General features: G+C 38.6%; 1 protein-coding gene across 2 annotated transcripts; it reads left to right on the top strand.

The window, feature by feature from the left end:
- Window positions 1-653: 653 nt before the first annotated feature.
- Window positions 654-27,056, top strand: dpys (dihydropyrimidinase). 2 transcript variants are annotated; one of them, XM_036558628.1, is made up of 9 exons: window positions 656-1,142; window positions 7,490-7,648; window positions 9,371-9,550; window positions 12,993-13,182; window positions 14,053-14,209; window positions 16,597-16,738; window positions 18,690-18,832; window positions 24,252-24,459; window positions 25,633-27,056. In XM_036558628.1, exons 1-9 carry the CDS (start codon window positions 891-893, stop codon window positions 25,705-25,707), a joined length of 1,506 nt encoding a protein of 501 aa, XP_036414521.1. In that variant the 5' UTR covers window positions 656-890; the 3' UTR covers window positions 25,708-27,056. The 2 variants fall into 2 exon arrangements, 1 of the variants encoding a protein (XP_036414521.1); XR_005006086.1 differs by lacking the exon at window positions 18,690-18,832 and having other exon boundaries at window positions 654-1,142.
- Window positions 27,057-27,651: the final 595 nt, after the last annotated feature.

Raw genomic sequence — 27,651 nt, forward strand, 5'->3', positions numbered from 1 at the left:
GACTACCTCACATTTATGAGCTTGGCTTGTTTAAAAATGATGCCACAAATTAATATATTGAGACCACAAATTAATATATTGAGGCCACAAATTAATATTTTGAAGCCACAAGTTACTATACGAAGGCCATAAACAACCATGAGGCCACAAATGACTACATTAAGGCCATAAATTACTACAATGGTGCCAAAAATCACTATATTGAGGCTGTTAATTAATATTTTGAGGCCACAAATTACTATATTGAGGCTATGAATAACTATGAGGCCACATATCACTATAGTCAGGCCACAGATTTCATCATATCAGGCTACAAATTACTATATTGAGGCCACAAATTAATATATTAGGCTACAAATTACCATAGTGAGGCCGCAAACTATGACAATGTGGCCACAAATTACTATATTGAGGTCATAAATTACTACGCTGCGCCACAAGTTACTATATTGAGGCAACAAATGACTGTTTCGAGGCCAGGAATGACTAAATCAGGGCCCACAAATTAATGTATTAAGCCACGAATTACTGAGGGCACAAGTTAGGAGAAACTTCTCTCGTGGCCTCAGTATATTAATTCGTGGCCACGCCTTATTTAAATATGATCACCATGTCACTTTAGGGTCTCCGCGCATAACCATATAATGGAACGTTAAGAGGAGCTCACGAGTTGATGAGTTGTGGGCGGGTCATTTTCAGAGTATCTGAGGGCAGATTTGACTAAAAAGGGGTCGAGCTGAGAGGCAGATTAGAGACCAGTCAGCCTTCAGTCCTTTAGTTCTGAGTCTGCAGTCCAGTACTTATTTTTAGCCCTGTAGTCGACGCGTTTTAGTCTTCTTTAGTCATAAAATTTGGTCGGTGAGTCGAAACAGTGTTGTTTTCAGCTAAGTATGACGGACCAGAGCCGGATTCTGATAAAAGGAGGTAAGGTCGTGAATGAGGACTACTCGGAGACGGCGGATGTTCTGCTTGGAGACGGGCTTATCCAGGCTGTGGGACCAGACCTGCAGGTACCACCCGAAACGCGGGTGATCGACGCCCGCGGGAAGCTGGTGCTACCCGGAGGAATAGACACGCACACGCACATGGAGCTGGCCTTCATGGGAACTGTGGCTGTGGACGATTTCCACACCGGCACCAAGGTACCAAACAAGCCCCCTGACGACTAAACACAGACCCTACCCAGCCATAATAAAGACTGAGGCGTTTTACTAGGTACACAGCAGCGGTCAGTGTTGAATGGACTCTGACCAGTTCAGGAGTTCATTCAACACTGTAGGTATTAATTCAGCACAGCAACTTCTTTAACTTTATTTATGGGTCATTCCATGAAAAGAGAGCCACAACATTCAATACCCCTTCAATAATGTGTGTGTGTGTGTGTGTGTGTATATATATATATATATATATATATATATATATATATATGTATATAGGCCCTCATCGAAGTTCAATATCAAATAATACCAAACAGACGTTTTCTACATTTTTGCATAAATAAATAAGATATAAACAAGTCATTCAGAGTGATTTGATGTAAAATGCTCTGTTCCAGTCAAACTTACCAAGTCAGAATTGTTTACAGTGATGGTGAATGGAACCAGACATCTAAACACATTAACCTTTGACAATCCCAGGCTTATTACATACTGAGGCTTGTTATTCAGTGACAACAGGGACTTCAATGCAAACTGATTGAGCTATTTTAGGTTATAGAAGTGTGTAATAAAACTTTAGACCTGTCAGCAGGTCCTGGCTATGTAAGGGGTTAATGCCTCTAAAATCTCCCTTACAATAAGCTGTTACAGACCTGATGTTCTATGAAGGTTTTTTTGATAAGGTTTTAGGTTAAAATCTTATCACAAAACCAAAAAGCAAGTTCATTTGAGGTACATGCAGAGTGTTGTAAGGCAAAATAGTTCCCAAAAGAATTTTTTTATTTCTTTTAGATTTACCACCATCATCAACATTACATATAAACAACACATGCAGGTTGACTGGTTGTTGTGTAGCTTCACTTGTTATCGATTGCAGTTCATTTCAGTAAATGACTTTGTTTACAGCTTAATGATTGTATTATGTAGAAATGTGTAAAATCAGTAAGAGTCCCCTTTGATTCTTCAGAGGAGATCATTTCAAAATCTGGTCATTTTGCTTTGATAATTTGTTGTTTCTGGGTATATCAAGCATAACATGTAGGCCGTCACACAAAATGACAGAGAAATTGTTTTTTTTTTTTTTTTTTTGCAATATTCACATAAAAGTCATGTAATGAACTGTGAAAAAACTGACGTTTGAGGTTTCAGCTTGATAACAGGAAGCGTGGCAGCTAATTTTGATGGAAATATTCCTCCCATTATTTTGCATAAAAATCTAACATAGGTCAGTGAGGTGGCAAAATCTGTAAGAGCAGTAAGTAACTGAACCTGTGGAGAGCAAAAAAAAGATTTCTTCACATGAAAAAATCGAGTTAGCATGTCCATTTTTGCACCGATCTCGTGAAACAACTCTTATATGATTCAAATGTGTCGCCATATAAACAAGATTTATTAGCCGACGTGAATACAATTGGTGTCTTTCGGTTTGCTTCTTTTGGCAGGAACTGTGTTCATGTAACATGTTTTATTTATCTGCAACTTGATTGACACTTTTGAATCATGTAAATTTAATGTAGAATTACGATACCAGAATTTTGATTTTGATACTGGTATCAAATATGCTTGATACCAAAACAGTACAAAACTTTGAAAACACTCATCATTGTCTGAGCGCCAAATGTTTATTGGACTGAGCACAAAAATATTCATAATCTGTGCAGTTCAGTGCTTATACAGATAAAAGTTCTGGAATTGCTCTTGACCTGGACGCAGGGGAAAAGCCTTTACATTTACAGTATGTAGAGGATGTTTAAACCTTAAAAACCATCTGAGTATTCTGAAGATAGCTGGTAAACTGATAGGCATCACTCAGACATCTTTGCGTAACGTGACCAGCGGGTTCCTCACAAGGCAGGAGCTATATTGGGCACCGTGGAGCACCCTCTTCATTTGGAGTTTTCTCCTCCACCAACAGTGTCAGTGTCAGAGTCAGTGGGCATCGGTTTAAGTTAAAAGAAGCAAGCACAAGCAATAGCATTGCTTAATTTACACATTCAATTATTTTTTCATGTTGTTTGTTTGTTTGTCCTACATATTTAAGTTCTTGTGATGTAACAGCCTGGGACGTACATGTGTATAGCTTGGACCTTGCCTTCAACATATGGCTGTAATATGAGAAGAGATTGCATGACATAAGGAAGAGGGGGACAACTCAGAGATAGGACTAAAGAACAGGAAGAAAGTGGGTTGGTGGTGGGGTGTGAAAACTTTGTGACAAACAGAAAGTAGAGAAAGTTATAGGATATTAGATTGGAAGGAGGAGGAGCTTCAGACATGGTGCTCCTCCCAAAAATAACTCCACTTAATTCATCTCAGTTCCAATGGGAATTTAAAACACTAACCCAGGGGTCGGCACGCATGTTTTCCTGGCATCCTGATGAGTGACAGTAAAAAATAAAGGTATTTCAAACTCATGGCTTACAGCATATGACTAGTCAAGTTTGCACAAGCTTAGAATAACCCAGTTAGCAAAATTTGTCTGGCCCACATGCTGGGTTTGTTCTGGCCCAGTATACGTCTGGGTCCTTGGCCCATATCTGGACCACACACTGTAAAGTGAGTAGAACTGACAAGTTTGGCCTAAATCTGGCCTAACTATTTTGTTAGTCCACAACATTTCTGCCAAAAGTGGCCTGCAGAGTTAGACACCGGGCAAAACTCTACTAAGCTGTCTTAGAAACTGGAACGAGAGGAACTGTGCTATTTAAAACCCATCAGTAAAACCACAAAAGGTGAGGACTTGGCTAAAACCTAGAACCTTGGCTAGAACCTAGAATTTTCTGTGAACTCACTCTGCCTTGGCAATTCGAAGCACTGCTTAAAGAAATGGAGTGTGCATACAAAGACATCCTACTTCACTCCAGTGTCAGGTGGCTGAGCAGTGGAAAAGTGCTTGAGGGTTTTGTGAACTGCATTGATGCAATCGAAGCCTTTCTTGTTGAGAAGGACCAGCAGTATCCAGAGCTGGAGGACGTCAGGTGGCTTGAGAAACTTATGTTTTTGACAGACTTCACATCACATTTGAAAGAACTCAGTGTCTGCATGCAGGGAGCTGGACAGATGGTCGTAGGGCTGTTTGAGACGTGGAAGGCATTCACGTCCAAACTTAAAGTTTTGTGGAGGATATAGAAAAGAGGGCATTTCACTGTTTTTCAGACACTTGAGAGAGATTTCCACTCATCATTCGTTCAGCACAGCTAACATTTTCATGTGTATGGAGGAGCTTGAGTCAGAATTTCCCAGAAGATTCAAAGATTTTCAGAGAGATGGCCCAATGTTTTCTTTTGTCATACATACAGACAAACTTTTTTCGATCGAGACAGATTTGTCCGTGTTTGAATAGTTGGGTATTGATGATTTTGAAATGCAGCCGATTGACTTCCAGAGGTCATCAGAGTTCTGTGGGCTTCATAAATCACTTGAAACATCCAGAAAAATGCACCGTTTTTCATGTGTTGGACATCACTTCCAGACAAATTTGACGGTTTGACGAAGATTGCATTGGCAATGCTGTCAATCTTTGGATTGACGTTTATGTGGGACCAGATCATCTCACACATGAATTCCATCCTCAGCAGGCTTACTGCTGACCACTTTGAGGCCTGTGTCCAGCTCAAAGTCACCTTGTATGAACTGGCTCCCAAGTGGTGCAACCATCATAAGTGTTAGCCCTATCATCAGGAGATTGCTGGTGATCCCAGGTGATGATACAGGAGTCTGTGGCCAGGGGTCTAAGGCTACGTCCACACAGCAGGTAAAAGTGGGCCAATTCTGATTTTCTCACCAAATCCGATTTAATTTGTTTGGCTGTTCACATCATCTTTTAAATGGGATCTATATGCCACATCAGTCTGAACAGATCAGCTCCTAAACTGACCCACATGTACAAAAGAACAATGCTTCATGTGGCTCATCCAGTGGTAAACAATTACAACTGCCAACGAACGCCAGTCGCTCCCGGAGGGTTCAGTTTCACCTTCACCAGCATCACAAGAACCATCATGAAGCTTCACTGACTGACAGCTGAGCTCATCACCCAGAATGTGTTTGAGCTCCGTAAAAAAGTGAACAGTCACTTCTTTGGTTCGTTTCCTCAGATCCTTTAAACACTGCTCTCAGAATTGTAACTGTTCTTTGACGCTGAAGTTTCCTAAAGAAGTGTAATCGAATCATTGTGATGTCAGAGATGTACTGTATTTATATAAAGGCTGCTCAAAATAATTGGTTGCGATTGATCACATTATAATGTGTAGTTAAGCGCAATTAATCTCATTTGTCTTATTTGCTCATTAGATCCTGAGGATTGTTTTCCATTTAAAACCGGTGTATTTTGTTACAGCTACATGTGCGGACAAAATAAGCTTCATCAGAATTTATTTATTATTTTAATAGTTCAAAACATTATTACCATCGTGTGAACGCCGAGTTTACATGAACCTAAACATGAAAGTCATTTGATTTCCATAGAGTGAACACAGCTTCCAGTTTTCCTCACTGATGTTCAGTGAGAGCAACAGTGGCTGCATGTTCAAACCATCATATATCATATATACAGTTAATGGTCAAATTCATCTGCGATTGTAGCCTCTCATTCGTGTTTGTTCAGCTTGTGGATTCTTGTTAAAGTGGGGGCTCAGGGAAACTGCAGCTTCCACTGTGCTCTTTGTTGTTAGTTTAGTGCTTGTTGGTTTATCCGTTGTCCTGTGATGGACTTGTGACCTGTCTAGAGTGTTTCTGGCCTTACGCCCAGTGAGCACTGGGATAGGATCCAGCACCCTCTGCGGCCCAGGAGTAAAAGCAGCTTAGATTATGAGTGAGTGAGTGATGTATCCATAGGTTCTATGTGAGCTGTGTGATCTAATGAAGGTTTTGCTTCAAAAGTTATTTAAAAGCAGTATTTGAATGAGAGGGCTACAATCGTGGATTCTGTCATAGCAGCATGCAGTGCACTGCAGCGAGGCTCTGGCCTGCACTACTGTAGATGGTTAGAAGAGTCAAACTAGGAAAGTGATCTAGTGATGTTAAAAAAGTACCGTTAATAATTTTGTTAAGTAATTCATTCACTTATTATCATATGAATATCTGAATATGTTTATATTTTGTTATATAACACCTATTACTATACCAGGGGTCAGCAATATGTGGCTCTTTTACTGCCCTGTAGCAGCTCCACTGCAGAATTAGACTTTTAGGTAAAAGTGAAATAATCCTCATTTGCAGTAAAATAAAGCTCTGCTGATCAATAAATGGTCTTAAATGCTGGAGTTAATGTAGAACTGCTAATTCACCCTTTAACCCTGAGGATTGGCACGTACACTGTTGGTTACATAGCAACACAGATAACAGTATCGCCTAGCTAGTAGCTAACGAAAAGGAAAGATTTAAGAGGAACGTGGATAATTTGGAGACGAATTGACTTATTTACATTTATAATCACTCCAGCTGATACATTTAATCTGCATCGAGAAACTGTCAAACGCTAAAAAGTCACGAAGCTGAAGTCTCGTTCGCCAGCTTCTCATTCAAAATGACCCATTCCACCTACATTCTTGCACCTCAGGCCCCATTTAAGGTGGAAAGGGAAAATTTAAACAAGAAGTTGGTGAACGAGACGCGACTTCAGCCTTGTAAAAATCAAACATTAAGAGACATTTTACAAGAAACTATTCTACTTTTGTGAAAAAGTTTCCTGCTGGAGATGTGAGAAAAGCAGCTAAATATAGCTGAGCTAAAGCTTAAAGCTAGTGTTTTCGTTTTTTTTTATTATATTTTTAGCCTATACTAGTACATTACCACATACTAAGACATATTTACAGGCAAAATGGTGAAACGATACTTCAATAAAATGGACATAAAATGTTGTGGTTCCCAACGTGGTTAGATTTTTGTTGAAACTTAACAAAATGGCTCTTTGGAACATTTGGGTTGCCGACCCCTGTAGTAGACACTCTGCTCTTAAAAAAATGTATGATGTTGAGAATATTTTCTGTTGTGTGACATTGTTTTTTTTTTTTTTTCGTTCACAGTTGGACCAGAAAATTACAGTCAGGACTCATGGTTCATATTAGTGCTCAGCCTTTCATACAACATTTACATGATACAGTCAAGGGCAAACATTTGAATACCCCCAGTCAAATCACTGTGTTCTGAAAATTGGGTAATACATCCTCTACAGGGAACTTAAAAATGGGATTTATCAACACAGTTGCTTTTCCGTCTGCTTACTTTTATGAATAATTAGGTTGATGTAATCTTTTTCATTTAGAGACGATGCTCACAACTGAATCAAATACATTCAGTGTGTTACTTTTTTCTGTGTTCTCTCCTTGCAGGCTGCTGTTGCCGGAGGGACCACCATGATCCTGGACTTTGTCATCCCGCAGAAGGGGGCGTCTCTGCTGGAGGCGTATGAGAGGTGGCGGAGCACAGCTGACCCCAAAGTGTGCTGTGACTATTCCTTGCACGTAGCCGTCACGTGGTGGGATGATACTGTATGTTACTGATACATAATAGCAAAATTCATCCACCCTGACTTGTTAGTGTTTAAAGGAGCAGTCTGTTGAAAAATCAAATGTGCACAATTTTCCTCTCACCCAAAATGTAGTCAGTCAGCCAAGATGTGTTTGGCATCCAGGTTTGCAGTGTAGGTACGAGGCTAAATAGTAATGGAAGCTTATGTACAACAGTGAGCGCTGTGGAAACTGAATGCCTATCATCGGCAGTTGCCTCAAAATGCATCACGTGGTGAGGTAATGCCAAATAGACTTGCTTATGTGGTTTCTGATACTCTGTCACATACTTTTCACAAAAAAGTGTGCACAAAATTCTGACTGCTTTTACTGTTTCCAGCTATGTGATGTATTTTGTCCATTTTAAATTTTTTTTTCCCCAATTCGTTTCAACTTCCATCCACTAGTCAGGACTCCCCTAATCACATGATAAGACCAGTGCGAGGAGAGCGAAGGCTAGCGCAGGCTTCCTCCGAGACCTGTGAAGCGCCACCACGTCTTTTCGAACTGCCGCTAATGTAACATCACTGAACGCACTTGGAGGAAAGCTCCAACCGCCAGATCTGTGCTGGCTGGCCTCTCTCTGGGTGGATGGCCCCCTCTTCTACACCCCCACCACTCAGAGAGAGCGAGGCCAATTGTGCTCTTTTGGACTCCCGGCCATGGATGGCTGTAGCATCACCAGGGATTGAACTTGCGATCTCCTGATGACAGGGCCAACGCTTAGACGGTTGTGCCACTTGGGAGCCCTCTATTTTGTCAGTTTGTTCAGATAACAGTGTCAAACTGTGCCGGAAACCACATAAGCAATCAATATAACTGGTTGAGCTATTGTTAGCTTATAGAATTGTGTAATAAAACCATAGATATACATACTTAGATGCCGCGTTGGGTCCAGCCAGGCACGTCAACGGTGCCACCATTTTGGGGTGGTCAACATCGCTGCTGGACTGCATTCAGTTCCATTACAGAGCGGCTGCTGAAGAAAGATTCTGTCCAAAATTACACTATTTCAAAAATATTGCACTCAGAAAGTGGGATAGGATTATATAACAGAGGGAATGCAGTGAATCACGCTCATGTTTATGTGATGTTTATTGTTTGTGTGATGTTTGTGTAGATATGGCCGTGTGGTTGGTGAGGTACAGAGAACCTGTTGATGTGATAGTTTTTCCTCTGGTTTATATGAAGCTTATTTCATTTAATAGTCTATTCAGAGGATCTTAACTTTATTAGTAGTACTTATTTATTTACATTGATAGTTATACTTTGTAGCTGGGTAAGTTATAACATTCCTTAATCCATGTAGATATTGATAATAGATTAATGTTAGCACCTTCTTACACAAAGCTGAAGTTAGCTTCTTATTTGCCAGCGTTGAATTTTCCCATTCCACCTTAAATGGTGCTGAATTTTCCCGTTCCACCTTAAATGGTGCAACAGCCAGTTTCTTGTTTCGAATTTTCCCGTTCCACCTTAAGTGCACACTTAATGACCATTTTGACTGGAAATTGAATAAATGAAGGGTGCTCTCTGACTATTGCACAGCACTGTATTCTTTTTAGAATATTCATTTTTTTATCCTGATATTTAAGATTAAATGAGTTTAAACCTTAAATCTTTTCTGTAAATGAATAATCTCAACTTTTTTGGGTTTGAAATGGAACAAATCTGTAATACAAATCTACACCTGACTCATTTTAGGTGAAGAAAGAGATGGAGACGCTTGTGCGGGAGAAAGGCGTGAACTCCTTCAAGATGTTCATGGCATATAAAGATGTGTTCATGCTGCGTGACCATGAGCTGTACGCTGCTTTCTCTCACTGTAAAGAGATTGGAGCCATTGCACAGGTCCACGCCGAGAACGGAGATCTAATTGCAGAGGTGAGACCTTAAAGCAGTGTCTGTTAATGATTAAAAACAGAGATTTCTGCTCAAGGTTATGTTCTAAAATGGATAAACCAAGCTCTCTTTGTTTTGCCTAGAATGTTTGCTGAGGGTCATGACATCAGGTGGTCAATAATTAACTCCCTGATGACCCTGAATGCAACTAAGTCCAGAATGATTTGAAAACCTTTATAGTTAAGCAAATTAAAACAGCTCAGCTCAGTCTAATAAACAGGAAAGACTAGGAACATGGAAAATGACGCACTAAACAGCTCAGAAATAGATGCTTAATGTGAGATCAGATAATAAGGATATGCTTCAGTTCATCTCAGCAGGCTTTCAGAACAGACGCCTATATCGGGAGAGAGGAGCATGTTTGCAGTGGGACACATTCAGACTGCTCTCTCATTCTCGTCTCTTTTAACACCATGGTCACAAATTCTTGTCTTGGTCGTCAAAGACTTGTGAAAATAATGGCCTGTAATTTGGCCTACGTGTAGCTCATAGTGTGGTGAATATGAGAAAACCTAAGACGTCTATAGTTATTACTATAGTCGTTTCTCTCTATTTTTAATGTAATTATGTAATTACATAATTAATTACGTAGTTAGTTGTGTAATAAATTACATAATCACATACACTTGGGCAGGCATGGTGTTGAAATAGTGAACGTTTAGCCAATTCCAGACTTTCCTTTAGCTCTAGAGTTATTACTGTGAGTTTGCTATATGATTTAGTTGTAATTATGTAATTACATAATTACATAGTCAGTTATACATTAAATTACATCATCACAAACACTTGAGTTGGTGAAATTTTAGCCACACCCCATGTTTTCTTTAGCCCTTAGGAAGTCTAGAGATTTAGAGTCTAGATTTAAATGTAATTATGTAGTTACACACTTAATTACATAGTTAATTATGTAATAAATTACATAATCCTGTACACTTGGATAAGCATCTTGGTGGAATTTTGACCAAATACATCCTCTCCTTTAGCTCTTAGGAAGTGGAGAGCTATTATTGTGAGCTTCCTATAGTATTTAAATGTAGTTATGTAATTACATAGCCAATTATGTAACAAATAAGGCTACTCGTACACTTGGATGAGCTTGTTGATGAAATCTTTGACAAATTCAACCGTTTCTTTAGTTCTTCAAGAGAGTTGAGAGTTATTACTGTAAGCTTGCAACATTATTTAAATGTGGTTATGTAATTGCATAATTAATTACATAGTTATTAAAAAATTGCATTGAAAATCTTGAACATCTTGAAAATATTCACCCTGATGTATCCGATTCAGTTCCTCCTTCTTCCTTTAGGGCAGTGGAATATTTATTTCACAGTTCGGGCATGATGTTATTTGGATGGCTGGGTTAAGGAAAGCGCATCAAGACAAACGTATTATTAACAGCTTAGTTGTTTAAGAGAGGGATGAAGATGGTATCGGATTGGTATCGATATCGGCTGATTTTTAAGGCTGCAGTATCAGTATCGGTATCGGACATGAAAAAGTGGTATTGAGCCACCCCTAATAGAAACAAGCTTTTATTACACCTTGTTAAATTCCACTGAATGTGGATATGCACAACATTATGTCCAATGACCTTGACCTCTCAGACTGCATCAGCAAACATTCAGAAAATCAGTGTTAGATGTTAAGCTGATGTAAATACATTACTTGTTTGGTAAATGTAACAGATTTATTATTCAGCTATAATGTAATTGTAAGGTACATGGACAGTGCTTGTTTAATTGGAATGTCATAGAGATACATGTTAAGTCCTTGTCCTGAATTGCTTATGGCTTATACCAGCCATTTCAAGCTGTGTTATTGTTTTTCCAGCACTGCATTGCTGTAATAGATACATTCTAGGTAATGAGTGGCCAGGCATTATGCTGGGTATTTATCAGGCAGTTCCACTGGGGGGCGCCAAATACATATTTTACAAATGGGTAGAAATGGGTTTGCTAAGCAAGCACAGTCTGCTGGAGTGCAAGACTGTAAAATGTGCAGTAATGTGTGTTAATATGGAACCCCAGTTATTACACATTATTATTATTATTATTATTATTATTATTATTATTATTATAGGCAGAAAGTTGCTTTAAAAAATATTGATATCCAGCAGATATTTAGATTTGACCGATATTTGAAACTGATATTTGTGACATTTAGGTAATTCTAGGCTGCTGCGCTAAAATATCTGCTTTTTATTCATTTTTCTGCATTTGTACCCTATTTCATGAATGTTTGACAGAAAGGGAACAGGATGGAGCGTGAGGCCTCAGTTATGCAGATACAATCCAGTCTTGTCAAGTCTACTTATATGTTATGTGGTCTCGATCGATATGAAAACTTTGTGGCCGATATTGATTTTGATTTTACGAGGCATAAAATTCCAATAACCGATAATATTGAGTGATGTAATGTTAGGTTTAAATTTTTGATTTTAATTGTATATTTCAGTAGTTTTGATTTTGATTCTTAAACCCAAATAAACAACAGAAACTTACAGTCATAAATAATACAAATATCGTAGCGCTCGGACAGCGCTACCTCATTTCATTGTGGGTTAAGTTTTTGATAATTACATCTTTTTTTCTGATTTTTCATTCATTCTCTCCATTGAAAAAATAATGTTAGTCTCATGCTAAAGGTTAGGTTTGGATACATTTATGTTTTCTTTCTCTTACCATGACTGTTTTCATTAGTTCAGCCTGTATTGCTGCGAGCTAGAGTATTAAAAGTCAGAGACCACCATGTATTCGTTTAATTTCCTGTCAAAACAGCTATTAAGTACAAGTCATTCATTTTTAGGAGATACTTCTGAGGAGACTACAGATGCATCTTGCAAAAGAAAAGAGAAATTCAAAGATAAGTAAGGAGATTCAGTCTCCCAACAACCATGCAAAAACCACCAAATCTGTCTGCATCAGATAAACAGCACTTAAAGCTTTCATCTTTGAGGGAGAGGAGAAAATCAAGCTGCTTCAGATCTAAAAAATCCACAGGTGTTTCTGTCCATCCTTCCACTGTGAGAAGACGCTATGGGTCTGAAAGGATGTGAAGCTGTCAAGAAGAACCTCACTGAGAAAAGGAAAAGGAAGGAAGAACATCTGCAACTCAGATGCCAACTGCTGGTGTTTGCAGGACAAAGGAGCAAATAATAAGTGATATTTTTGCCAGTATCAATAAAACTGCCTGTCGCCGATTTTGGCCAGTATCATCAATAAACCAGTCCATTGTTTGGGCTCTAGTTAGTATTATTCTAGAGTCTATGAGATGAAATCCATAGTGTAGAACTGTGCATCTAAAAAATCACAGTCTAGTAAGTTCCACAGGTGTTTGCTCTGAATGATCTAGTCATAATTAAAACATTGACAAATCAATATTTTGTCACACAGCAGTTATTGACTGTCTGTGTGTATATGTTTAGGGTGCCAAGAAGATGCTGTCTTTAGGCATCACAGGGCCGGAGGGCCATGAGCTGTGCCGTCCTGAGGAGGTGGAGGCAGAGGCCACCCAGCGTGCTATCACCATCGCCCACTCTGTAAACTGCCCACTCTATGTGGTCCACGTCATGAGCAAGTCTGCCGCTAAAGTGGTGGCTAACGCTCGGAGGAACGGTGAGTGAGCAGCAGTCGAAAGCATTTATGGATTTCTGGGTTTTTATTAAGAATATGGGTTCAGTAAGCATTTCATCACTTTATATTTCCTTACCTTTTTGAAGTCAATGAATTTGATAAACAATGTAAACACATTTCAGAACATACCATTCACTTCTGGGTCGATTCAGTGGATGTACGGAAACTCTGCTGTTAAAGCGGCCTGTTTTGAATTCATCATAGTTGTAACGACCAATCACCACCCATTCATTCCACAGCTGTTTAGCCTCCTATTCACATTGAAGTCATATGGAGTGTTGTTACTGCGGACGGTCTGAGCAGACTGTCCGCAGTAACAACACTCCATGGAAGATGTGGGGAAATGATTAAATGTTGTGCTGTTCCTGTCGGTCAGGAAGCAGATAAATCATTGTAGCTTTCCAAAGGCCATTGTCCTTGAGGAACATTTTGTTTCACATTTTAGCTCAGACTGCTTTTTAAATGAAGCACAATGCAAGGTAGACAATCAGAACAGAGGTCATTATGTATACATATTAACTAACCTAATGAAGTCTGCTGTTTCAGTTATAAACAAATGAGATTCAGCTTTACTGAGCTCATTTCTAAGTTCTGAGAACTAACTTCTGAATTTCTGTGTTAAGCTGACACTTGGTACAGTCAACAAGGAGTTAAACTAAAAAAATATTGAAATTGGAATCTAAAATTCAATTGCTAAGCTTGAGATTACATAAATGAGGGTTTGTAGTTTGCATTCCTGGTGAAAAGGATGGCAGTACAGGGGTGCCTAATGTTAGATAAAACATTTTGCTATATTTCCTGTACTTTATGCTTGATCTCTTCCACCTAACTCTGTGGAACATGCTCCGCCAGGCCGAGTGGTGTTTGGGGAGCCCATAGCAGCCGGCCTGGGCGCTGATGGCACTCACTACTGGAATAAAGACTGGGCCCATGCTGCAGGCTTCGTGATGGGACCCCCCCTGAGGCCTGAACCCAGCACCCCGGGCTACCTGATGGACCTGCTCGCTAAGTAGGTAAAACAGTGTCCAAGGCCACAGTTACAAAATTACAGTATAAGGTGTTTTATTTACTATAACATAATTATTTTTTATTTAAAGATTATGTTTTTCTGAGCTTTGCAGACAAGTTGAAACAGACACAATGCACCTAAAAAAACAGTAGTGTCACACTTATAAGGTTGAAAAAATATTTAAAAAAGACTAATAACTATATATGTGAAATAACTGAATACAGTAATAATCTCCATCCTACAGAGAAATATTTCTCTAGCTCTCACTGTGATTTGCATTTCTCATACCCCATATTCAGAGTTGCTCCAGTGTTCTTCGAGTTGCAGCTACAACACTATGACCTAGGCTTGTCACTATTATTACACACTCGCCTGATCACAGTTATTTTAGCTAATCATAATTATGTAAGATGACTGCAATTATGTAATCCAGCTGCAATTATTTTTCAGATTACGTCACAACAAACTGCATGTGAATTGAGTACATTTTCAATAGTTATTAGGTTGAGGGAAATACATTCTAAATTGGTGCTGTGTTACCTTTAGAGGGCAGTGGTGAGTACTGTTTGTTTATTTGAGCTCAAGCTGTTTTTGTCTATAGTTGTGTTTAATGAGGTATTGAGAGGGAAGCACTAGGAACCAATCTGGCTGATTTTACTCATGTGTTTTAATGCAATTTGATTGTGTTTCAAAGTCACGTGTAATTGTTAATTTCAATTGACTTGGCTTACAACCAGGCATAAGCCCTGTTGGTGCAACCAGCCCTGTATTTAGAAGTAAAAGTTGTGCTAGGTGGAAAATACAAGTGCAGGTTTTTCAGGAAGGGTCTTTTGTAGAAATGCTCTTTATTATATCACAGCTATCCATATTTCTGACTTGTAGATTCTGGACAAAACTTTGCACAGTACATTTTGAAGTTCCATAGTAATATGTAATAAAAACATAAAATTAGTGCGTTATATGGATACAGTCTTCATGACATTCTTTGTTCCATATACAGTCCATATACAGTCAGGTCCAGAAATAATTGGATATCGAAAAAGTTTTGCTTATTTAGTTCTCTATTACAGCAGATAAAACAATGAATATGAATTCGAAGGGCAGCTTTAATTTGTGGGTACTAACATCCAAACCAGGTCAACGGTTTAGGCACTACAACCATTTTCATACATAGCCCCCCACATTTTTAGGAGCTCAAAAATAATTGGACAAACTAACATAATCATAAATTAAATTGTGATTTTTAACAGTTCGGCATCACAAGATGCTTCTTCCCTGGTCATGTTCCACCAGGCCTTCACTGAAGATATCAGTTCCTGCTTGTTCTTTGGTCATTTTACCTTCAGTTTTGCCTTCAGTAAGTAAAATACATGCTCGATTGAATGGAGGTCAGGTTGACTTGGCCATTGCAGAACATTCCATTTCTTTGCCTCAAAAAAGTTTTGTGTTGCTTTTGCAATACATTTAAGATCATTGTCCATCTGCTCTGTGAAGCACCATCCAAAGAGTTTTGAAGCATTTGCCTAAATCTGAGCAGATCATGTAGTCCTGCACGCTTCACAGTTCATCCTGCCGCTTTTGTCATCAGTCACGTGATCAGTAAATATGAGAAAACTAGTTCCAGTGGCAGTTATAAATGTCCATGACGTAGCACTACCTCCACCATGCTTCACAGAAGAGGTGGCATGTTTTGGATTATCAGCAGTTCCTTCCCTTCTCCATGCTCTTCTCATCATTATGGTACAGGTTGATCTTATCTGTTCATGACATGTTGTTCCATAACTGTACTGGCTTTTTAAATGTTCTAATTTGGTCATCTAGATTTTTGGTTTATATCTTGTGCTAAACCCTCTGTATATACTCTGGATTTTACTTTTCTTGGTTGTTGACTTTGCCACAGATAGGCTGGATCCCCTGAAGGGTGTTCCAAAATCTTGTAAAGTTTTTTTTCTCCACCAGTAAAAAAAGGATTTTTGTGTCATTCATCACAGTTGTTTTCCATGGTCTTTTGGGCCTTTTGGTGTTCCTGACCTCATCAGTGCATTCTTTCTTTTTAAGAATGTACCTCATAGTTGGTTTGGCCACACGTAATGTTTTTGCTATCTATCCAATGGGTTTATTGTGAATTATTTTTCTGGTTATTGATGGTTGTACTTTGAGCTTATATTAATTATATGTTATATTACAATTATATTATATTAGAATTTTAGCTCCAGTATGCTGTGGTAGACAGCTAAAATAAACTTTGTTGACATCCAAATATCTATGCACCTTTTATGGAATATTTATGAAATACTAGAAATAGTATTTATACACATTCTTCTAATAATACAAATGCACATGAAATATGAAATACACATATCATTATGCTCTTTTCTCTATTGCAGCGATGATCTGAACGTGACCGGCACTGATAACTGCACATTCTCTGTGTGTCAGAAAGCTCTGGGCAAAGACGACTTCACTAAAATTCCCAACGGGGTCAATGGAGTGGAGGACAGGATGTCCGTCATATGGGAGAAAGGCGTGGTCAGTCATGGGCTTATTTTTTCTTGACAGCTTTCTTGAGTTACATGAAGCAATTAAAAAAAATAAAGTTGCACACAGCATATCAATTACTTCTAGATTAGCAGCTCATATTTTTTAATACATTGTATCATCGTCAATATATAAAAATAATCTGCAACATTTGCTGTATTTTTATTTTCTTTATTTCCAGCTGCCATTGCTATTCTTTTTTCTATATTAATGTCTCCTCTGTCAATCTAGGGTTCTTTACTATTTATTTGAATTTTTACTCTGTTCTGTGTACATTAGGTCTTTTAAAATGAATGCTTAATTAGCCAACTGAAATAATTTGTATCATTTGATTCCCAAATGGATCTGAGCTAACTTAACAGAACTGTTTTGGGGGCAGTTTAAAGGCACTCCTTAGATAGAAGAGCACTAGTTAAAGGCTAAAGTTAACAAGGTAGCTACCCAGCTGTGTAGATACCTTAGTTTGTTTTTCTCTGGTTGTAAAAGGTTAAAAACTGACTCTATTGTGCCTCTCGTGCTGCATATAGATGGAATTGACGTCTGAGGTAAGAGTTACTCCAAAGCACTAATCGGTCACTAGCAGCCACAATTGGTTGACACCACAGAGATTCTCAATGGTTGTATGCAATATGTGTGAAATATAGGTATTCGGGTGTCCCATACTGGCTGGCTACTCCAGCCTTGGCAAAGCTGCTAACTTACTGCTGAAGCTAGCTTCAAAATGTTTAGTTTAACAATTTCTCTTTGGGAAATGCTTTTTTCTAGTTTCTCTTTGGATTGAGAAAAGAATCACAGTTCACTCTTTGCACCAAATTCTTTGGAAATTGAGTATGTTTTCAGATTTATACATATGCTGTGGCATAATGTAAAGTTTTTCAGAGGTATCCCACGCTCAGTTACAGTTTCTAGGCTATGAAAAACCAATTGGGCGAACCATTTTCTGCAGCGCCACCCTGAGGCAGATCAGTGCAGCTTCTCTAGTTAGTTAAAAATACCAAAGACAGAAGCTTGATTTGTGGGTGAAGCAGCTAAACAACTTGTTTTCCCTTATTTTGTAATTGAGCATTTATTTTTCCCTAACAGACAGCATCATGTAATAGGTTCATTTTCAGGGAGCCCCCAGAATTTAGATTTTGAGACAATCAGGGGGTTGTACCCCCTGTATTTTGGGCCTCGGTTGAATGATGTATTTGCATCATTTTGGCAAACTAGTGAGTCTGAGGCATATGATTTTGCACTACAGAAAACTGCATAACACAGCCAGTAATATATTAAACGCTAGTTTAAGGCTACAACGTCCCTAAAACCATTTACAGACCTCTACTTGAGCCAAGTACTTACTGTTACTATCCAGTACCTAGTTTATCTAATTAGTCCTTTATTAAACTTACTGGTCAACTGGTTTAATTGAACAAATCCATGCAATGACTGAAGTGCAGTGAGAAGTCCGAAGCTGTGTTTTTCTAACTATGTTCTTCTAACCAAGATATTAATTTAATTAAAAAAAGTAAAATCTTGTTACATTTTACTTTATATATTGTATTCATTTGTATTTGTCTTAATGCTATATAGTGCTTTTACTGGCTGAGATAAGTAGTTTAAAAAATTTTCTTGGCGCAGTTCTGTATATCTCAAATGAATCAGGGCGAATATGGCCCCCTAACTGTTTGAGTAAAATGAATTGAGTTTTGCTGCTGTTTCAGCTCTCAGCAGCGCTGTGGAAGAGAAAGTTTATGCCTGCCAGGTGACCTATAGGTGCAGCTCAGGTTTTTGCCTAGCTAGCTGAAAATGAAAATGATGTGGTGTGATTTATGGAGTGTTAGAGGACCTGCTTGCGGCACAGTTTAAGACTGCCTTTTTAGTCCACTGCGTGTGTGGGGGGCGAAGCAGCCCCAGGGAATAAGAGCAAAACATTCACAATGTGAACGTTTACTCTTCCCAGCATAGCGGAAAAATGGACGAGAATCGATTTGTAGCGGTCACCAGCAGCAACGCAGCAAAAATCTTCAACCTTTATCCCCAGAAAGGGAGGATTGCCAAAGGCTCTGATGCTGACCTGGTCATTTGGGATCCTAAAGCTACCAGGTAAATATGCTGCTACAGTAACTACAGTAGTGCATGTAGTTTACTGAAGATGCACCACCTTTATCACAAATGATTAACCTTTAAAAATTGCAGTTATCACCAACAATAACTAATTTCATATGAATAATTTTTCACTTGTACTCATTGTAACAAGCAAAGAAATTATGTGGAAAATGCAGATTCCAAACTTCATACTGACACCACATTTGTGTTGGTGCGTTGTAAAAAAATTGTGTGAAGTTACAGTAGTACAGCGATTCCTACAGTACTGTACTGTTATTTATACTCCTCATACTGTATTATAAAATTACAAGACTTAACAGCATTTCTTAATACAGTTGGTTATGAATTGTTTTTGTAATATATAGCTCGTGTTTAATGTGCACAGCTGAGGGCCCTTGGTTCAGCTCTATTACATAGTAACAATATGTAAAAAAAAGTCAACCCCATGTTAATGGCATGGTTTTGGAATGGCAAGTCCAACAAGCTCATGTAGGTGTGATAGTTGTATGTACCTTTGGACATATAGCCTGTGTGTATGTATGTAAAAATTCACCGAGCACTTTATTAAGAACACCTGTACACCTACTCATTCATGCAATTTTCTGATCAGCAAATTGTGTGGCAGTAGTGCAGTGCATAAAATCATGCTAATGCTCACATCAACCATCAGAATGGGCAAAAAAATGCAATGAGGAAAGACATCCAGTGAGTTCATAAGAAAGGTCAACGGAGAATGGCCAGACTGGTTCAAGCTGACAGAAAGGCTACTGTAAAAACCAATCTGTACAACTGTGGTGAGCCGAAAAGCATCTCATAATGCACAACACATGAAACCCTGAGGTGGATGGGCTACAACAGCAGAAGAACATGTTGGTTTCTACCTCTGTCAGCCAAGAACAGGAAGCTGAGGCTGCAGTGGGCACAGGCTCACCAAAACTGGACAGTGTAAGACTAGAAAAACATAGCCTAGTCTGATGAATATCAATTTCTGCTGAGGCGCATAGATAGTAGGGTCAGAATTTGGTGCTTGAATCCATGATGTAAACAGTCCAGGCTGGTGGAGCTGGTGTAATGGTGTGGAGAATGCTTCCTGGCACAATTTGGACCCATTAATGCCAATCAGTCATCGCAGAGGAAAAAACATGAATTTCGATCTAAGCGTCACATTGAGATCGTATCTGATGTAGGACCACATATGAAAGTGGCTCAGTTCAGATTTGAAAAGATCAAATTTGTGTGTCCACACAGCCCTGAAAACATCAGATCTGAGTCACATTAGGGCAAAAAATTGGATTTGTGCCACTTCAGCCTGCTAATGTGAACATAGCCTGTGTCACAAAGAATTGAGGCTGTTCTGAGAGCAAAGGGAGGCCCTACCTAGTATTAGTATAGTTTTTCCTAATAAAGTGCTTGGTGAGTGTGTATATATAATGAAAATTTAAATACAATAAACCATGTAGTATATATAAATATTATAAAATATTAAAATAATAATACAGTCTTTAAATAATCACTTATGAAAAAAAAAGTCATTAGTCCAAGAATAAAGTAAATTAAAAAATTGCTGAACATTTCTTTGAAGAGCTAGTCGAGCATCACAGGCCGTTCTGCTGTATTGTGCTGATTGGGTTCACAGAGTGCAACTACTACATGAGACAGTGTGACTTTTTTCCTAAACTGCAGCTGTTTGCACTTTTTTATCTCTCTCTATTCTTGAAGTCTTGAAGGCTTTTCATGATCTTAAATTTATGTGCACTGAAATGACTTGATAAGCTTAATCTCTGTCTTTTTTATAAGTAAAGCACTGCAGGGTACAGTGTAAGTAATTATAGTTTAGAGAAGCAACGTTGGCTCTGATAGTGGCATTTCATTGCATTGCTGCATTCTGTAGGTTGAACATGCTGCCTCCTCACTAACAGTAGACCTTGTGCATTCACTACAGTGTTGTCACTTCATTATGACGCAAAGTATGAGCCCGTGGATTGGCTGGTCTGTAGAGCCATAAATGGTAATGCGTGCAGCGTGTTCCATCTCACAGCTGCAGGCATGTGCACATATTTACATGCGGGCACTGCGCTGACCTATGTACAGTGAAAAAAAATGCTGCACTGAATTTGCTTAGTTCTTCATTTACTTTATATGATTTCCAGATGAATAAAATATATCACATCAGCACTGTTTTGTGTGTCATTTGACTTTTGACAGTGACTGTGTTGATGTGATAGATTTTGTTGGTGTGGGAAAGAAGCATTATCTAAATCAAGCAGATTCACTGTGGAACAACACTAGATTTAAAAATGACCTTAAATAGTGGGAAATCTACACTGAAATTTTGGTTTTATTTAAAAGCTTTTTTGCCTCACAATGTCCTACATGTACCGCTCTGTTAGGAATAGATCAAAAAACAAATTTTAGGCCATGGTGAGAGGAACCAGGGGTCCATATTGTCATATTGTTATTTACTATTCAAAAAGACCAGTGAACCCGCACATACAGTGGGGTCCAAAAGTCTGAGACCACTGCTGGAAATGATCTACTTTGCACTCCTTCCTAGTTTAATACTATTTCAGTCATATAATTTAATCCTTTCCAATTTAATACTATGAACACTTTAATATTTGTTCATTACAAGTGATAAAATCAGCAAAACAATTGGAGAGAAAAGTAGAATGTTTGCATGAATTTCCGTATTTCTTAGTATTTGGTGTTTTTATTGCTATCAGAAATCAATCAGTGGCATTCCGCTTTAAGTTCCCCTAGGGTCCAGCAAATGCCTTCCCAACACTATGCTTTTTAAAGTTTTCTTATCACTCTAGGGACATTTGTTCCCTTATTAAGTGTGTAATACAAGAATCCATACACACACACACTGACTCATACACATACAGAGGCAGCGGAAGCAGCAGAAGGCCATGTGTCTTACATAAGTCGGCCACACGGAATCTTCTTTGTCTGAATCTGGGCTAACTCCCGCAAGGCCAATAACGAACTGCTGCTGTGAGCAGCCGAGCGCACGCTGCCCGGCGTGCTGAAATTTAACATAAACCAAGCACCGTCTAATGCGAGCTGAGGGCTTGTGTAAGAGCGGCTCGTAGAGCAAAGCGCCTGCACCTTCATCCGGACTTCCGCCGCCCTGGAGGAGGAGAGAATAAAGCACAGTGGCCCTCTTTATTCCAGGAATTCATTTATAATCAAGAGTGCGGGTCAATACCGTGGTGCTGCAGCTAGACTGTGTATTAGTACTGCAGAGAGGGTGAATCAGAGTGAAAATAAAATAGGAAATAAAGCTTTGAAACCAATAAAATAAATATCATTAAATATGAATTACTACTTATTGTTTCTCATTCACAGTTTTAGGTTGAATTTCACAATATTCCACAATGTGTTTTGATTTTAGTGGCTTTTTTAATGGATCGGTGGTGTTCCTTTATGTGTGTGTGTGTGTGTGTATACATATACATATATATATATATGTATATATATATATACACACAGGCTGTCTTACAAGGTATGTCAGACTGTGTTATGCTTATGTGTATCATTATCTAATGGTGCATCATCATCACTCTGCTTTATTGAATAGTCAGAGACGATTACGGAGACGTGGCCTGTCCAAACGAATCGCTGCGACTCTGTTCCTGCACCGCAGAGCTACAGTACATGCTCATGTGAACTCCTGGACGTATACCTGATATAATGTTAACTAAGCTAATAGTAGGTCTTACTAAATGTATCATAGCCTGTGGAAATATGTCACCTCAAAAAGCTAAAGCTGCTAATGAGGATATGAGCGATAATTTGGGTCAGTTGGCATTATGAAAGCTAATGCTGACCCCTGCACTGAGAGCCACTTTCCATTTTTAATGAAGATTACCTTTAAATAATACTCTCTGGGCCTGTCATTCAGGTTTGTCTTAACACCAATTTTTCAACATTTTTGCACAAATGAATCACTGATTTATTCAGAGTGATTTGATTTGAAATACTCCACTGTAGAGAACCTAACAGAGACAGAATTGTGTACAGTGGTGATGATAGGAACCAGACGTCTGAGGAGTTTAATGCCTCTAAAAACTCTCAGAAAGTTATTACATGCAGTAGTTTTGAATGTGCTGCCTGATGCCTGAGACATAGTTTTACAGTAGTTCTGCACTAAATTTTTGCTTTTTAAAGCACTACTTTGTTTTTTCAAACAGTGTTAGAAAAACAAATATTGTGTTACATTGTGCGGTGAAAACATCTTGAAATATCATATTACATTTTTTCCATATTGCGCAGCTCTAGGGGAAATATTTGATTATGCTGTCAGTTTCATCTCGCCGGCAATTATGTTTTTTTCTCCACTGCACATGTGCGTATTACTGTCATCATCAACATATTATATTTGGTCATCATACTGTTTCTTTGAAGGCATTAATGCATCTGGCCTTTTTACTTCTTCTCCCTAATCACGAAGAGCGGAGAGCTGATCAGAGCTAATGATCTTTGTGATAAATGCTTATGCTGCTAATTGTTGTTGTTGTTGGTGATGATGACGTACGTGCATCATGTGACGCCACTGATTTGGATTTGCACATGCAGATTTCACAGTGTTTACACTGACAACAGATACGGGTCACTTACACACATGAACATGAACCGTCAGATCTGAGCAATGAAATGGAATTGAGCAGAGAGGCTATTAGTAGTTATTACTGTTACTACAACTGTTAGTATTGATTAATAGGGATCTTTCTCAAGGGTCCATGGTGCTGACTGGATGACATCAGACACTTTGGAAAGTGACTTTTGTGAGAATCTGCATTATTTAAATTGGCATTTTAATTACTGTTTTCGTTGGCATTGAGAATCTGTTTTTTATTTTTTCTCTCTTTCTCTTCAGTGTTATATTGAATCAGATGGGTGCCATTCAAGGTTATAATAATTCTGAAATGGTCATTAGCTTTTTTATTTTTTATCTAGTTTTTGATTTTTGTTTTTGATTTCAGTTTAGTTTCAGTTAGTTGAAGTAAAGTTGCATTTTTAGTTTTAGTGTTTATGATTTAGTATTATTTACCATTCACTACTAGTTTTTGTTTGGGGGGAGGCTGGTCGGTTTTAATGGCTATGGTATTTAATATTAATGTTTTGGAGCTTGTGTGTTCTCTCTAGAGGATGTGTTCACTTGTTTTCACTTAGAAAACCAGCAAAACATCATTTGACCAGGAGTTCGACTGTATATCAAACACTTGTACACAGAACTCAGTAGCTGCCCAATAGTCTCTGTAAGCTTTGATTCAGCAGGTCTTTGGTTCTGTTCTCAGTGCAGGGAGACGGGTAAATGGTTTATTGTGGTGATCAGTGTGGTAGGTAGAAATCAGGTTGGAGTATTCTTTTAATTGCTGCATCAGTAAAGAGGCTGCCGTGTGTTTTGCAGGTTGATTTCGGCGAAAACCCACCACCAGGCTGTGGACTACAACATATTTGAGGGCATGGTGTGCCACGGCGTTCCGCTGGTGACCATATCCGGAGGCAGAGTGGTTTACGAGGGCGGTCGAGTGCTCGTTGAACCTGGAACAGGACGGTTTATTCCCCGCAAACCCTACGCTGAGTTTGTGTACAAAAGAATTAAACAGAGAGAGGAGGTAAGAGGACTTCCTGTTGCCCATCAGTGCATCGGTGCACTTATTGGTGAACTGCTTAAACTGCAGGTTTAGTCTCATTTATTTTCTTAGTTTTATTCATTCTAAGACTTATTTTTCAGTAACTACTATAAATTAGTCGATAATAAGTCATGTAGTTATAAGAGAATTTAAAGCCCTTGCAGTTTAAGGGATACAGTAGTATGCAAAAGTTTGGGCACCCCTGGTTTTAGTGAAAAAAACAGTTACTGTTTATTTGCTGGGGGAAAAAAAACATAATATGTGGCCTGTGCAAACGTTGTGGCACGTGACGTATTTTTGTGATTTGTGAAGTTCTTTCCAATATGTTAAACTAAAATAATTATGCACTAAAATTTCATGAAAATGCATATTTAAGTTCCCTGTACAGGATGTGTTAACTTGTTGTCACAAAATATATTTGACTGGAGGTGTTCAAACTTTTGTATGCAACTATATGCTTGGTTCATCTATTTATTGGAATGTATGTATGAAAAAATGCAAAATAGAAGCATTTTTATGAGTGGTGTTAGACTTTTGGAGCCCACTGTAAGTCATGTGCTATGATCATTTATAAGCGTTATAGTTAACATATTAAAAAAATGAATCTTGCCACCTTGAACTCCACAGATCTGTTGTCCACAGATTCAGTCTGCTAGTGACTGTTACCTAATCTATGCAGTGTTTCCCACACATAGGCTATACTCGGGTGGCCCCCACCAAATTATATTAACAGCTGCTCACGTGTTGTGTGCTGTACCCGTAATCCGAAGAGGACGGACCAGCTGTGATTATGAAAGTTATTTTTGTTATATTAATGTTTTGCAGTGTGAAAAATCACGCTTCACATTTTTAAATCATTGCCATTGAAAGAAACATACAAAGTCGATACAGGAAGTAAATCAAATGCAAATGTAATTCACTACAGACCTGTGCAACTAATTATGTAGTTACAATTAAATAGTACAGCAAACTTGAAACATCTTAGGTTTCTAGTGGTGGAGATGATCAGTGTTTATGTCACTGGTGGACAAAATAAGACATATTGAGCTCCACTACAGAGCGTGCGCGAGTATCAAGTGATTGATGGCTCATTTTGTAACCCGGTTGTGATCTGGGCTGAAGGCTGTTCTCTGATGTACTGTTTCTACATTTCAGGTGAGGAAGCCCAGTGCAGTGGCCAGGAAGCCCTACAGTGGAGAGGTCATATCTTTGGCATCAAACGGATCATAAAGTAGAGGGAAGAGAATGGATTTCCTCAGGGAGTCATTTTTCTCAGGGTGGAGAATTGTTCCTTATTCCAGAGGGACCGAGCACATTTCATCAACCAGCCTCAGTGGCTGAGAATTCAGTTCCTCTTCTGAGTGAGCAGAAGTTAAAGGACATCTGTCAGGGTTAAACCTGCTGGCTGCACGCCAACCACAACTATTTCAGCAACATTAAGACAAAGCAGATTCATAATGGATCATGCTATCCGGGAGAATATTTTAGTAATAAACATGCTACTGTGAATCTTGTCTTGTGGGGCCAGAAGTGATTTTATAACAAGAATACAAGTCAACTGGGGACAACTTGTTAAACTTTTGGTGCTGGATTGTGGCGAAATTCACTGCTAACAAGTGTACGTCCCCTTTAAAACCCACCCAGTCCACTAGTCCATGCGTTTTTAATGTCTGCAGTGCAGCTGCTGTTTTTTGGGGGATGTTTCAGTCATACCAACTTCCGTTACATCCATGGGCTAATGACCGGCTCGGTGTCTGTCAGACAAGCACACCTTTGCCCCCAGACGTACACAAGTCCCCCACTTAGGTAAAAGTACAAGTACTCTGGTAAAAAAAGACTCTTGTATAAGTATATTGTTTACATTTTTACTCAGTATGTACTTAAAAGTAAGTAAAAACCAGGTCAAGTAGTTTTTGTACGTCAGGTGATGGATGGGATATTTTTTCAGATGTATTTACACCTTCCAGAATACGCTGTCCATCCTGAATATGTCTCGCTGCTATTACTTTCTCACTGCATTCAGATGTCAGAGTGTTTTCCAGTGTCTGAACCGTTGAGGAATCCACCTGTGACTACTTTATAGGTGGGCTTGTGGGCAGGAACCACATCATACATCACACTAAATGGACTAAAGAAACTCTTACTGCACTTCATTTGAAGGAGGAAGAAGGAGAGAAAAAGTCCACCAGGTTTAATTCTTCTTGATCAGCCCATGTGAACATTAGCAATGTTAGCAAGCAACTTCAATACTACAACCTGCACAGAGACACAACAGTGTATTTCTACATTAAACTACTGTCCAAGCTACAGTGATGAGGGATCATCCTCGTCTGCTTCTCAAGGGTTTTAACCATTTGCTGTGGTTGTCCCAGATGTTCTTGTTACAAGATCATGTCTGGCCTCATGAGACTACTGTGGACCATATAGTGCGCATGTATTCCAAATATAAACTGCATAAAATGTTTATTTGACTTTTTTCTTTATTAGTCACTTAATGTACAGGAATCATATTAAACTGAGCAATAATTCAATGTTGTCTGTATGAATAAGTTCTGTAAATAAAATCTAAAAACATTTCAGTAAAGTTAGTCCATAGCATTCACTCAAGGAAAAGGGTAAAATAATAATAACAAACATACTTTTCCATGTGAGCATGTCATATACAGCTCAAAAGTCTTAGGCATATTACAGATATAACATTAATACAATAATTTGTGATTTCATGTGCCAGTGTGTTTAACCATTTCCAAACCTCTTCTTGAGGATATTATTTGTATCTTCCAACACCTGGTTCGTCTAAGCAATACTTCACTACTTAAATCAGGTGTGCTGCTAATGGAATCGAACAAATCTGTGCATTAGCTGGGTCTTCAAGGAGAAATCTAGAACCCTGTGTTCATCAGACTAGCTCACAGAGTACCAACAGTGTTTTTAAAGCAATTCTTATTTTTGCAGCATTAAAGTTTGTTTGCATTTATTCTAATGTCATAAGTTTACAATAAAAAAAGCACTGCTGTGATAAATGCTTTCAAACAGTTTGCTTTTCAAACATATGCACTGTACTGTGTGTTTTTAGAACCAACAACCTGATGAAATGATCAGTAATTTGTGCTGTGGAGTAGTTCATATATCAAACAAAAACATTAGACACACTCTTTTTAACAAAACTGCTAA

This window comes from Colossoma macropomum, unplaced genomic scaffold (genome assembly GCF_904425465.1).
Source record: "Colossoma macropomum unplaced genomic scaffold, Colossoma_macropomum, whole genome shotgun sequence".
Lineage (NCBI taxonomy): Eukaryota > Metazoa > Chordata > Actinopteri > Characiformes > Serrasalmidae > Colossoma > Colossoma macropomum.

Coding starts and splice junctions, on each gene's coding strand:
- dpys (XM_036558628.1), top strand. CDS start 891: ATGACGGACCAGAGCCGGATTCTGATAAAAGGAGGTAAGGTCGTGAAT. Junction 1,143..7,489: donor ATTTCCACACCGGCACCAAG/GTACCAAACAAG, acceptor CTCTCCTTGCAG/GCTGCTGTTGCCGGAGGGAC. Junction 16,739..18,689: donor TCATATGGGAGAAAGGCGTG/GTCAGTCATGGG, acceptor TACTCTTCCCAG/CATAGCGGAAAAATGGACGA.